Below are 13483 nucleotides of genomic sequence, written 5' to 3'. Positions count from 1 at the left end.
AAAAAATTATAATTTAGATATTAGTTTGAGTAGCCCGTCAAACACAATACTAATGAAAAATTATTATAATTATGATAAAGTTAAAGATTATAATCGGATAAAAATTATTTTAAGCCGTGGTTTCATTTTAATAAAAAAATACATTATAACTTAGATGAAAAATTGTTTTAACCATTTTCTCGTCAAACATAATACTAATAGAAAATTTATGATAAAGATTAATTTGGGCCGCCCTCCCCTGAAACACAATACTATTAATCAAGAATCTTTTTTAATAATTTTGATACGAATTATTATTATAATTGCATAAAAATTATTTTGAGCCATGCTCCCGTTAAATCTATCATTAATAAAAAAAATTATAATTTAACGTAAAAATTTGTTTAAGTGGCCCTCATGTAAAATACAATACTAATAATAAAAATTATTTGACCCGCCCTCTCATCAAAGACAATATTAATCAAGAACTATTATAATTATGATAAAATTAAATATAATAATATAGATAAAAATTAGTTTGAGCCGCTCTCTTGTCAAACACAATACTAACAACAAAAAATTATAATATAGATATTAGTTTGAATCGGCCTACCGTCAAACACACTACTAATAAAATTTATTATAATTATGATAAAGTTAAAGATTATAATTGGATAAAAAATTATTTTAAGCTGTCGGCCCGTTTTAGAAAAAAATTATATTATAACTTAGATAAAAAATTATTTTAGCCGCTTTCCCGTCAAACATAATACTAATAAAAAATTTATAATTATTTAGATAAAAATTAATTTGGGCCGCACTCCCTTCAAACTCAATAGTAATCAAGAATTATTTACATTATGATAAAATTATAATTATAATTAGTTAAATATATCCAATTTCATAGATTTTAGCTATTATATTTTTCTTTAAGATTCATATTTCTTAATTGTTTAGAATTATCTTTTTTTTTTTAAGATTCCTATTTATTAACTACTTAGAATTTCATAGATTTTAGTTATTATATTTTTGTTAGAATTCTTATTTCTTAACTACTTAGAATTATATGTATTTTACAATTACTATTTTTTAGTTATTTTACATATTTTCTCTCAAAAAATTAGAAAAATTAAACGGAAAGTTTGTAGAGACTCCCGTAACCTTAACGCCATGTAAGTCCAGTGACTCTCGAAAAATTAGAAAAATTAAACGGAAAGTTTGCAGAGACTCCCGTAACCGTGGCCTTATAGAATGATGATGCGGAGCTATCGTGGTCGACTCCGTTAGTAAGCTGGTAATTAAAAATAAGAATTATATTACTTTTATGATTGCTAAATACGAGAAAGAATCGTATTATTTTTATGATTTTTTTTTATATTCTAGAGTATTAGCTTTAGAATTCGTTAAGAAAAGAACTATATTATCTTAAGAATTCTTAAACCTGATTTTTTTTAATTATAATTATATATTTCTCTCCAAAATTTGAGAAAAATCAGAAGACTGAATCGAACAGTCCTGGAGACGCCCGCATCCTCCTTTATATATATATATATATTGATTGATATTTTTTTTTTATTTGTGATCAAATTGATCATATTGGAATGAAATTAGAATGTATTACGCGAGCTTAATAGTATGAACTTAATTTAAGATTGTTAATTTAATTTTATTATCTGTTGTTAAATTGAACAATATTCAGCTGGATTTTTAATTTGTTCTTATATTATTTTTAAATTTTAAGCCAAAATTTACTCATTTTAGTTATAAGAAGTCGGCTGCTAATTTGAAAAAGAAGAAGTAATTGAAGAATATTCTAATGTAACCGGTATATTATTCTAAATTTTAGGAAAATGAAACATCTCTATCTAAGTAGTTATATAATTATTTTTGAAAATTTAATTAATCACTTATTTAATTATATACTTTAGAATTAATAGTACTAATTCCAAATATGTGAGTACAAAGTATAAGTTAAATATACATAGCAATTAGCAATTATCTCCAAATACAAAATAAATTTTTTAAATTGTTTTTGTTTTGAATGGAAAATCCTATATGCAAGCCTTTTTAACAAAGCTGATGACACTTCTTTTCTATCATCCCATTGAAATTTACATTTACGGTGATAGGAGTCAACACGAATAACGAGCAAAAAGGACTGTTTAAGTACTAACCGTATTTCACCGTACATGTGGTTAAATTTAGTTATTGGGTAGTTATTACAGTACAGTTCACATTTCATGCAGACCGCAGTTAAATAAAAGGAATGGCCAACTTGTAGTTTCACGGTTTGTTGGAGGGTACAAATGGAAACTTATTTTGCTGTTAGAACAAGTGTGTCATGGAGGATTCCGGCCCAACGGGGTTATCAGCATGAAGGCCAACAACCCGACATAGCTTACGCACTGTGATCTGTTTTTGTTAAGATTTCGAGACTCATTCCTGTACAAGTGGAACCAGCACAATAGCTAGTTTGTCATATTATTCTGGTTTGATTAGATTGTGACATACCGCTCTCATTTCATATTAAAATTTGTAAATAAATAATTAGTGATATAATTATAATGGAATCATTAGTCAACCCATATAACAAATTATTGATAACAATTTTAATTGATTAGCTAATTTTTCTAATAAAATAACACTATTCTATAGACACATTACAGTATTTAGCCAAGGCCCGATGTATAATAATGTTAATTATTCTTTTAACTATCAAGATATGTTTGGTATAAAAGAAATACAAACACATAACAACATGTTTAAGTCTATGTCTCTAGCAAGTGTCAAATGATTTAAGTTGTGTTCCAGGATAGGCCACTCTAGTACTACTGTGGCCACTCTAGCACTGGTATGACGTTTGTTCGGCCAACACATATACCCAAATGTCATAGCTAGTGGATGGTTTCCAACACCATATCTTGTTTTTATTTAGGATGGTTTGTTTTGGTAAATTTTTTATCTAAATTTAATACTATTATATATAATACACAACTACTTGCAAAAGGAGTTTATTTATTTTACTTTTTTATATATATATTTAAATAATTTTGTTCCAATATAACAGTCACATATCTATTTATTTATAGCACATACATTATAGTATAAATACAAAAATCATAACTAAATTATATTTCTAATGAATAATCTATACAATTCAAATTATTAAACCATGTGAACATTGTTATAGATATGGAGGCTGTTTGGTTGAGTTTAAATTGTAACTTATTACTCAAAAGTGATTTGATATGATAAATTTGGCGTTCAAAATGTATGTTTAAATAATTTTGACTTATTCATAATTTATGAGTTATTAAAAATATAATAGTAAAAATAAAAATGATTTATGAGTAATTATGATTTATAAATAATTTTATTAATTTTTTTAAAAAAATAAAATTAATGACTCAAAAACTAATTTCTGATTTTAAGTTTTATTTTAAATTTTAGACTGATTTCTGACTTATACGAACATAAAAATCCAGGTTTAAAATCCAGATTTTCATTTCAAAAAAAAGACAACCCAGATTTTAATTTCGGCCGGGCTTAAGAGCAAGTCCAAGAGTGCCCTATATTGATGTCCTAAATCAAAATTTAAGGCATGTGAAGCAAATCAATGCTACATCAATGTCCTAGTGTTGTCTTAGAGCAAGTCCAATAGGTGTGCTAAATCAAGTCTTAAATCCAAAAATAAGGAATATGGGATAAAATTGCACTCCAACACTATGCTAGTGATGTGCTAAATCACTAGCACAAGCTTCCCCTTCCCTATTTTTAGAATATGCTAGCCACTCCTAAACTATTTTTATCATTAAAATATTCATTTCTCTCTCTTCTCCACATCATTTCCCTCTCTCTTCCACACCAAAGTTGTTTAAATTTAATATTATTATAATAATAGGGAATGAATATAGGGAGTACTATTGGAGCTCATGTGCTAAATTTTGTGCTAAATCACTAAGACATATTATTTTATAATATTTTTAGGGAACCCCTTAGCATAGTGTTGGACTTGCTCTTAAAACACTAGGACATGTAACAAGTGACTTATTTTTGAGGCACTACTATGCATGCCCTATCAATAAAAAAAGTAGTTTTTACCATTCCACTACATCTCTCTCCTCCCTCCTTTTCATTTCTTTCCAATAACAATTCAAATATATATTATTATTTTAATGATAAGACACAATAATGGGGCATGTTGTTGGAGTTGATATATTGAGATGATGTCCTAAATCACTAAGACATTATATTTTATTATATTTATAAGGCATTTGCTAGGACACTATTGGACACTTGGACTTGTAAAAACTTAAATAAGAAAATTCTTGGGACGGAGTACCAAATATCCTAAATTCTAACTTACACATCAAGGTATCTCCTGACTCCTGGGGGTGTTTTTTTCCAAACATATCTTTCAAATGGTCACCTTGAAATTGAAATCAGTTAAGCACATTATTTGAGTTTTTTTGGTTTTGTTTGCAGTGTTGTAGCTTCATATGAATTCGATGAGCGTGCTTTCAAAGTTGCCAACCAATCTTCCACCCCATTTAAGTCTCAAATTCATCAAAATATATTTAAACTCAGGTGACTTACTACGTGCCCGCCAGCTGTTTGATAAAATTCTCCAACCAGATATACATTCATGTACTGTCCTGATTAATGCTTATACAAAACAGGGTCATGCTAAGGAAGCTTTGAACTTGTATTCTGAGCTGAGGGCGAGAGATATTCAGCCTGATAAGTTGGCACTTTTGTCTGTTGTCAAGGCTTGTGCTTCTTTAAGTGAGGTTACTAAAGCTAAAGAGATTGGTAATGACGTTAAGCGGTTTGGTTTTCACGGTGATTTGTTTCTTGGGAATGCTTTGATTGATATGTTTGGGAAATGTAGGTACATTGATGGTGCTAAGGATGTTTTTAGCTCTTTGCAGGTTAGAGATGTGATTTCTTGGACTTCGTTGTGTTCTTGTTATTTTAATTGTGGAATGTTGAGGGAAGGTTTCCGGGTATTTCGGGAGATGGGTTCGGATGGTGTGAGAGCTAATAGTGTTTCGGTGTCTTCTGTCCTTCCTGTTTGTTCGAGGTTGAAGGATCTGAATGCTGGAAGAGAGGTTCATGGATATGTGATGAAGAATGGAATGGAGGAGAATGTTTTTGTGAGTAGTGCGCTTGTGGACATGTATGCTAGTTGTTTATGTATTGATAAAGCGCGATTGGTGTTTGAGAATATGAGTCGGAGGGATATTGTATCATGGAATGTGATCTTAACAGCTTACTTTGGAAATGGAGAATTTGATAAGGCCTTTACTACGTTTAGTCGAATGAGAAACGAAGGAATCAGACTGAATTATGCTTCCTGGAATGCTATAATTGGTGGATGCGTCCAAAATGGGAGAACAGAGCAAGCACTTGAGATAGCTATTCAAATGCAAAAATCAGGATTGAAGCCGAATCATATTACAATTACTAGCGTGCTACCTGCTTGTACTCATTTAGAAAGCTTAAGGAGTGGAAAGGAGATCCATGGGTTTATGTTTAGGCACTGGTTCCTTGATGACATAACAGCAACAACTGCTCTAGTATATATGTATGCGAAGTGTGGTGAATTGCAACGTTCATGTAGAGTTTTCCAAATGATGCCAGTAAAGGATACGATTGCCTGGAACACAATTATAATGGCCAATTCGATGCATGGAAATGGGGAGGAAGCCTTGTTGTTGTTCCATAAAATGGTGAAGTTAGGTATACAAACTAATTCTGTTACTTTTACTGCTGTTCTTTGTGGATGCAGCCACTCACGGCTTGTAGATGAGGGAATCTCGACTTTCTATTCAATGAAAATTGATCACGACATCGAACCTGATTCTGAACACTATTCCTGCATGGTTGATGTTCTAAGTCGAGGTGGTCGGCTTGAAGAGGCATATCGTTTCATCCAAGAAATGCCAATAGAACCAAGTGCTGCTGCTTGGGGAGCCTTGCTTGGTGCATGCCGAATATATAAGAATGTAGATCTGGGACAAATTGCAGCGAAAAGACTTTTTGAGATCGAACCTGACAACCCTGGAAATTTTGTGTTATTATCGAATATCTTTGTTGCTGCAAAGCTTTGGAGAGAGGCCGCTGAGGTCAGGAAATCTATGAGAGACAAAGGTGTCAAGAAAGTGCCAGGTTGTAGTTGGGTTCAGGTGAAAAACAAAGTGCATAACTTTGTTGTTGGTGATATCAGCAACTACGACAGTGCTGAAATCTATAGGTTTTTAGATGATATGGGTCAAAAGATGAAGTTAGCGGGGTATCTGCCTGACACTGAATTTGTTCTACAGGATCTAGATCAAGAGGAAAAGGAGGATAGTTTGTGCAATCACTGTGAGAGACTTGCTGTTGCTTATGCAATACTCAATTTGAACGGGGAGTCGTCAGTTAGGGTATTTAAGAACTTGCGAATATGTGGCGATTGCCATAATGCTATTAAATTTATTGCAAAGATTGTCGGTGTACAAATTGTTGTGAGAGATTCTTTAAGGTTTCATCATTTTAAAGATGGAACTTGTTCCTGCAAAGACTTTTGGTAAGATCGACTTTAATAAGGCATGATTAGAGTACTCTTTTTAAGGGGGTTGTGATTTGCAAGGAATGGAAAAGTCTGCATACTTTTGATACTTTCGGAGACACCTCAGGTTATGACAGGTGGGATGAAAGAAACTAGTTCGACACCCTGGCTCTAACATTCCCTTTTTAAATGCCATGCAACAGGTGCATACAGATTAAAGAGCAGTCAACTCAACAAAACATTTCCTTTGATGGAATAATGACTGTATCCTTAACGTAATTCTATTCTTTGTATACTGTGACCATTTTTTGGAACTGGAGAGCAGCCGTGCAAAGTATACCTGGAGTGCTGCTTGCATCATCTTTCAAAACATTTCCGAGAATGTCCTGAGAGAGGAAACCGGCTGATGTTTGTCTTGTTTATCAGGCTATGACACATAGTGTGGTGTCAATGGCTCAAAGGACTACATACATGAAAACTTTTTGAGATTTAAGATCCTTCAAATAGGGTATATTACGGAATATCACAAATCACTATAGTCTTAAGAAGAAATTGGAAGTCATATTGTTTACCACCAAAGTGCACGGTGATATATACTCGGGAGTAGATCTCGCCTTATTGAAGGTGCTAATGCTACAGTCATGATCCGTAGTTTGATACTTACAATGCGAGGGTTGGAAGCTTAAAGATTCCTATATTGGAGTAAAGTGGCAAGTGTGCATTTGTTTCATATCTTAATTGGCAATAGTAATCTCTGCTGGAACTTTCAAACTTGTAAGGTATTTTTCTACTTATGCAAAACTTACAAGGTTTCTTTATTGTTTGGTAGATAATGCCTGCATAATTATAATGCAGATAGGATCTTCGAATTTGATGCCTAGTTTATTACATTCAAGCTTGTTAAGCTTATTTATTACAAGGTCTTGATACTTGAAATTTAAAGGATTTTGAAGTTCTTATCCGATTATCATAATATACAATCAAGATAATAGTCTCAAAGCTTACGCCTTACAGGGTCAGTCGAGACTTCATCAACAAGATTATAGCACAACAAAATCTTAACCAAGAAACAAATTACAGTTGATTCTACCCTACTAATCAAGTTGAGCATACCATACACCTTGGATTTTCACATCCTTGGGAACCTTAGCTCCCAAATCAGTATCAGATGGTTGAATGCTCTCAAACACTCCAATCACCTCCCCAGTCTCTGGCTTGCTGTTGGTAACACTAAAGGTAATCTTCCCAGTTGAAGATGCTGTATTCTTTGTATTCTCCTTAGCAAGCTCCTCTTCATCTCCTCTTCCTCCAGCAGGTAATGCAACTGCGTTATCGTAACCAGTGGAACCACCTCGGCCTTTTGGGTCAAGAAAGGATGAACCCCTGTAAGATGGCACAAGAAAATCTCCCGAAAAGCTATCTGGTTTTCCAGATGCTACTAGCTGCTTAATTGTGAAGAGGAAGGGCACACGCTCTCCGCCAGGAAGCTGAACTGTAACAGCAGCATAATCAATTCCATCTTTCTCCTCAAACTTAACGCTTCCATCTGATGCAACCTCAAAGGGTCCCTCAATTTCATCTAGTGTATAGGTCAAGCGGGTCATAAGTTTGGTCTTCTGGAATTCAGGTGGGCCGTTCTTTCCTACACTCTCAGCTTTCACAGTAAATGATGTAGGTTCTAGACAGAACTTCTTGGCATTGTATTTGCCAGCCTTGAAAGTGAAGCTTTCAGATCCACCTTCAATGGTTGGGCACTGGTTAGCAGTTCCAGTTCCCTTCACTTCCATATATGTCTTGCTTTGAATTTCATCATAAGTTAGCCTCTTTGGAACACCTTCAGCACCCGCACCCTGTAAAATCCAAATAATCAGTTTCTTTTGGTACAAATAGCAGTAGTAATATTGTGAGCATGATTCTAATAAATTTTTGTTATGAAATGCAGGAAAAAAAAATGCATGAACAATCTGCGCCTGTCATTCATGATCAACTCCGGGGAACATCTACATAACAGTTTGTTGTTATAGCAAAACTTTGTGTCTAATCACATACAGAAACTACAAGCGCAGAAGTGGCAAGGGCAAAGGCGGCAACTTTGGCTGCGTCAGCACACTTGTGAGCCAAGCTCTTAAGATCAGATTGCAGGGAGCATGTCACCCTAGCTCCGGTGGATTCTACGCCGAAAGCCTTGCAAAGGCTAGGAGAAGACCTCAGTTGTAGGGTAGGTCGGGTTTGGATACCTCCCACCCTGCTGTGTTGCATGAAAGTTGCAGCTGCTTGGAGTGAGGCTGCCATTGATTTGTGCAATCTATCCGGTGTCCAGGATGTAGTAGTAATAGTAGTTGTACAAGTAGAGGAATTAATAGGTGGCTTAGGTTCAGGGAAGATAAGAGATTAGGATAAGGTATAATTTCATTGGTTGCTTTGAGCTCATATCTCTGGTTTCATGTTGTCCAATGTGGCAACTTTAGATTTTAACATGAAGATATTTGGTCACCTATGTAAAGCGATGGATAGCTGATCAAACATTGACTTGCATAGTAAAATAGTAGAGATCTCCGAATATTTATCTTGTGGCAAGGGTAAATGATAGCGTACCATACCATGTATGATAAATAGTCCTCAAAATTGTTAAAATTATATATGATTTACTGTAATATTTTCATTTGATACACTATCTTATAATTAACATTTAACATTGCACACTTGTATAGCATAAGATATGTAGTTTTAGGAGGCGTTTGGATTAAAGTTGGGAATGCGAATCGGGAATGGGAATGGTATGGTAACTAATCCAAACACTTCTCATGGGATTAAAGTTCTGATTTCTGTTAACTAGGCTCATTAACCATGAACCAAACACCCCTTAGTTAATACCATCATAAGTAGTCTTTAAGGTTGCGTAACGTTGTGATTCTTGTGAAACAGTTGCTCATTCGAATATGTTCGCTTTAGTATAATTTACTACTGCAGTAATTTATTTATAGATACCACACCCACTTGTATTAGGTTCATAAACTCTCAAACCGAGCCAAATTCCAAAAGCCTAGCAATCACAATATAACTGATTTATCACCCAGGCAACTGTTCATCAAACATCTCGGACTATTTCCATACTCCCTGCATAGCAAGGCCATGACTATCCCTGATCTACATATAAGCATTGTTTTTTAAACCATGTGTGCTAAAGAAAATCAAGGTGAGAGTACTATTTTACAGATACTTTATTCTTTATTTCAAGAAATCTGTTCAGACATGACGACTAGACAAGTAGATTGGAAAATTTGATGGATGCATGCCTCAACATGCTTTACACAATATGCAGAACTAAAGACCACACTGGATACACCAACAGAAGGATGATGCCAAGAGTGTTTGAGATACCATGGCGTTCTGTGAAGGAATTTCTAAATCCTCCAGATGCCCGAATATGCTCTTGCAGCAGGTAACAACCAATTACAAGACATATTGCAACCCCAACCCAGCTATCCTTTACTGTGTAGGCAAAGAAACCGGGAGCAACCACCAGCAGAAGAATCAAGGACCCAGGCATCTCAAGCCAGTCTGCAAACAAAGCAATAGTAAGAACTGATGGATGAAAGCCAATGTATCACAAACAAACCACATATGATAGAGAAATGCATTTATACAAAAGCCTCCATTGGAATATACAAGGCAACCATTTGAAAGATCAGATATTATTCTTGCTACTAATGCACATATTACTACGATAATCGAACAGAATCCGTAAGTTTCACGATTGCCCTCACAAACTTGAGGCATAAAATTAAATCGCTCCAAAAAACTTTCCACGACGACACCCCAGAGGCAGGAGCCAAGAATGCAACAATGTGAAATGTCACATCTGACATACAGGAGTGAAGGATTCTGAATACCAGAGAGTGATGTACAGACTCGATATTGTTAAGAGATGGAGAATCATGGATCAGCAAAGGGACTAGAGTACTGGACATAAAGCAACTTCCAGCAACAAACTAAGTACCCTTTAGTATTGGAATTTTAAGAAAAAATTTAAAATACAGAGTCAAAAAACTCAAGTCTGCTAATCAATATAAGTGGTGTGAATATAAAATAGAACACTACTGTATATTTAAAAGACAACTAAGCGTCTATATAAAAAGTGGGGAAACCAAGTAATATACACATTCTTTTACCTGGGAAATGTCTTGGGAAGAAAAGCCTTAAAACAACTGCTATGAAAGCAATCCATTTTCCCACTTCCCCCCTAAGTAGATAAATCAAAAAGTGAAGATGCTCCTATAGATGGGTAACATTTAAGATATAGATGGTAAAAAAAGAAATTACAGAATTTTATGTGCGGTAAGTAGTTCAAGTAGAGATATTCACCTAAAGAAGTTGAACAAACCCCAAGGAAAACTGAAAAAAATGTAAGGTACTAGGAGCCCAGTCAACATGTTTGTCCTCCAGTGTGTTCGATCCAATATCAGCAGATAACTGCAAAAAACGGTGCAGTGTTGATATACACACAAGTCAAAAACTACAACTATCTTTAAATGGATTAAAAAATATTCATAAATGTTGAGGTACGCGTCCGAGCTATCACAAAGCTTAAGTTTCATAAATGTTGAAGTGCAAGCCTCTTTTGTTAAATAGAAAGAACATTTAAGCACAACAGATACTACGGTAACATATAATATATATCAGGTAACCGCCAGTAAGCATGTACATGTTTATTCAAGACAGGACACCAGATCTCCGCCATAGAATCACATAATTATATAAAGTCCACTTCAAATTTCTTTAAGTTCTTACCTCACTATACTACTATACCAGGGTCTTTTACAATTTGACCCTAAAGTTCTATTAGGCAGTACACACGAATACTTCATCTTTTTTTTTTATACCAAAAATATACTCTTATGAGAGACCTCGAATGAGTCCCAACGCCCTCCGCTACTCCATTAAGGATATATTCAGCTTTCTAACTGAAAACCGCGTTTCTCCAGCAGCTGCTTCAATCAATGTTAAGTCTGACTACGAGGTTTCTTAGCCCACAGCTGACTACTTATTGAAAGACAGAAAAGGAAATGAAAAGTCGTACTGACGATCCTTAAAGTTTGTCAATTATATATGCTAACCCTTGCACCCTCCAATTTGGCAGGAAAAAACACTCGCTAAGCGAGGATCACAACATACATCTAACAAATTTAAAGGGAGTAAAGCATACAATTGACAAAACTTAAAGCTCCAAGATGTTAGAATACTATATGATCCTGGTAAGCCCTCCTCCTAACACCTTGATATTTTAGGAGAATGGTTCATTTAACCTGGTATCAGAACTCAGACATGGGGAAGTGTGATCCACTCTCGACTCAAAAATGGGCTTTCGAGTGAGAGGGAATGTTAGAATACTATATGATCTTGGTAATGCCCCAAGGATGGGCTCCTGTGATACACTCTCGACCCAAAAATGCGCTTTCAAGTGAGAAGGAATGTTAGAATGCTAAGCCCTCGGTTTTAGGAGAATTGGTCACTTCATGCATTGGATTAAAAGGCTAGTATAAGGGTCATAATGTAAATGAGTAAATAACATATCACTGTAGCACTTATCAATTTCGGATTATTATACTAGTTAATCAGTTTTTAATACTATGTACAGATATAATATCTGTTTATCAACACAGCCAGAGGACATACTAGAATTGTTCTAAGAAAGCCCAAATGAAAAACACTGTAGCATATCAAACGAGAGAGAGAGAGAGACTGACATAGCAGCGAAGGTAGCGACCCATTTAAGAAAAGAAGTCCCGAAGCCAAGGCCACCAAGCCTGGTAGCATCCGCAATCAGATTCGTGGCAGCCATTTTAAGCTCATTCATGTCTGAATTTATAATGTCCTGGCTCACATGATCAGTTTTCATCGCCAAAAAGTTGCCCCTCACCATTTCTCTCGCTTCAGTTGGGTGTGTGTTTTTCCTCACTTCTCAATTGTTTTGTGATAACAATGACACTAGTTACTGGAGCTTTCTCTGTATGGGTCGGGTGTCGATGATAACGCAGACACGTGTTAGTTGTTACACTTATTACAGCTGTGGCCCCCGCACTCAATTGTTTTCTTGGTATTACGCGATTTTCGGTTATTCTTTGACTCTTCACTTTTAACAACTCATTTATATTCTCCTAGCCCCCGGGTCACATTTAAAAATTTTAATACGTCCTTCTTTAGTTGTTTTTGATTTTTTCACATATTTAAGGTGATTAAGACATAATTTTTCTTATTATTTTAAGTTTTTTCTGAATTAAAGTCTATAACTTATCTTTAAATTTATAAAAAGAAAATTTTAAAAAAACAAGCAGAAATATATATTTTTAATCATTTTAAATTACGTGCAAAAAGACAAAGTAACAAATAAAAAGAGACGGAGAGAGTAGTTTTATATGTGAATTTCAAGAAAAATTATTACCCCTGTTTGATTTTACACCTAAATTTAGGTGCTTTGACAATATAACAATTATTAATATTTTTATAATTTTTGAATAAAAATATAATATAAATAATTTTATTCAGAATATTTTTTTAAAAAATACCAATTTTAAATATATAATCAAACCTCTTTAGAATACATGTAAAAAATCAAACGCCCTTTATAATGTAATCCGAATAAATGAAGATCCATCAACTAAAATTGATGTTGGTGCCCTTTATAAAGTAATCCAAATAAATGAAAATCCGTCAACTAAAATTGATGTTGGTGTCTCAATGAGCACACCTACAAAATTCTGATTTCATAAATATTATAAATGATGTCATATTCTCATTTTTATCATTATAATAACATTATTTACACAAAGATATAATTAAGTTTTCACCCATCTTCTTTGAATTTTATAGTCATTTTTATGATAGTTTTTGAAAATTATATTAATGAATGATTAACATAGAAATTAGACTCACTCTGTCCTTTTTTTAAGG

The 13483-nt window shown here is 34.0% G+C and overlaps 3 protein-coding genes across 4 annotated transcripts; 1 reads left to right on the top strand and 2 right to left on the bottom strand.

Annotated features, from left to right (window-relative positions):
* The first annotated feature begins 4232 nt into the window (after positions 1 to 4232).
* Positions 4233 to 6569, top strand: LOC108214297 (pentatricopeptide repeat-containing protein At1g20230). Of its 2 annotated transcripts, XM_064089039.1 has the most exons (3): positions 4237 to 4353; positions 4465 to 4566; positions 4659 to 6569. In XM_064089039.1, the coding sequence occupies exon 3, from the start codon at positions 4854 to 4856 to the stop codon at positions 6552 to 6554; it is 1701 nt and encodes a 566-aa protein (XP_063945109.1). In that variant the 5' UTR covers positions 4237 to 4353; positions 4465 to 4566; positions 4659 to 4853; the 3' UTR covers positions 6555 to 6569. The 2 variants fall into 2 exon arrangements, with proteins under 2 accessions (XP_017241718.1, XP_063945109.1); XM_017386229.2 differs by having other exon boundaries at positions 4233 to 4353; positions 4465 to 6569.
* An 890-nt stretch (positions 6570 to 7459) lies between these two features.
* On the bottom strand, positions 7460 to 8824 carry LOC108214298 (oxygen-evolving enhancer protein 1, chloroplastic). The gene is made up of 2 exons (XM_017386230.2): positions 8582 to 8824; positions 7460 to 8382 (listed from the first exon to the last, which is right to left on the bottom strand). Exons 1-2 carry the CDS (start codon positions 8822 to 8824, stop codon positions 7627 to 7629), a joined length of 999 nt encoding a protein of 332 aa, XP_017241719.1. The 3' UTR covers positions 7460 to 7626.
* Positions 8825 to 9729: 905 nt separating this feature from the next.
* Positions 9730 to 12567, bottom strand: LOC108214299 (cold-regulated 413 plasma membrane protein 2). The gene is made up of 4 exons (XM_017386231.2): positions 12280 to 12567; positions 10898 to 11005; positions 10705 to 10775; positions 9730 to 10093 (listed from the first exon to the last, which is right to left on the bottom strand). Exons 1-4 carry the CDS (start codon positions 12453 to 12455, stop codon positions 9840 to 9842), a joined length of 609 nt encoding a protein of 202 aa, XP_017241720.1. The 5' UTR covers positions 12456 to 12567; the 3' UTR covers positions 9730 to 9839.
* Between the last annotated feature and the right edge of the window lie 916 nt (positions 12568 to 13483).

The sequence above is a fragment of the Daucus carota genome, chromosome 3 (assembly GCF_001625215.2).
Source record: "Daucus carota subsp. sativus chromosome 3, DH1 v3.0, whole genome shotgun sequence".
In the NCBI taxonomy this organism is placed as follows: Eukaryota; Viridiplantae; Streptophyta; class Magnoliopsida; order Apiales; family Apiaceae; genus Daucus; species Daucus carota.
This window is presented reverse-complemented; position numbering and strand designations above follow the sequence as displayed.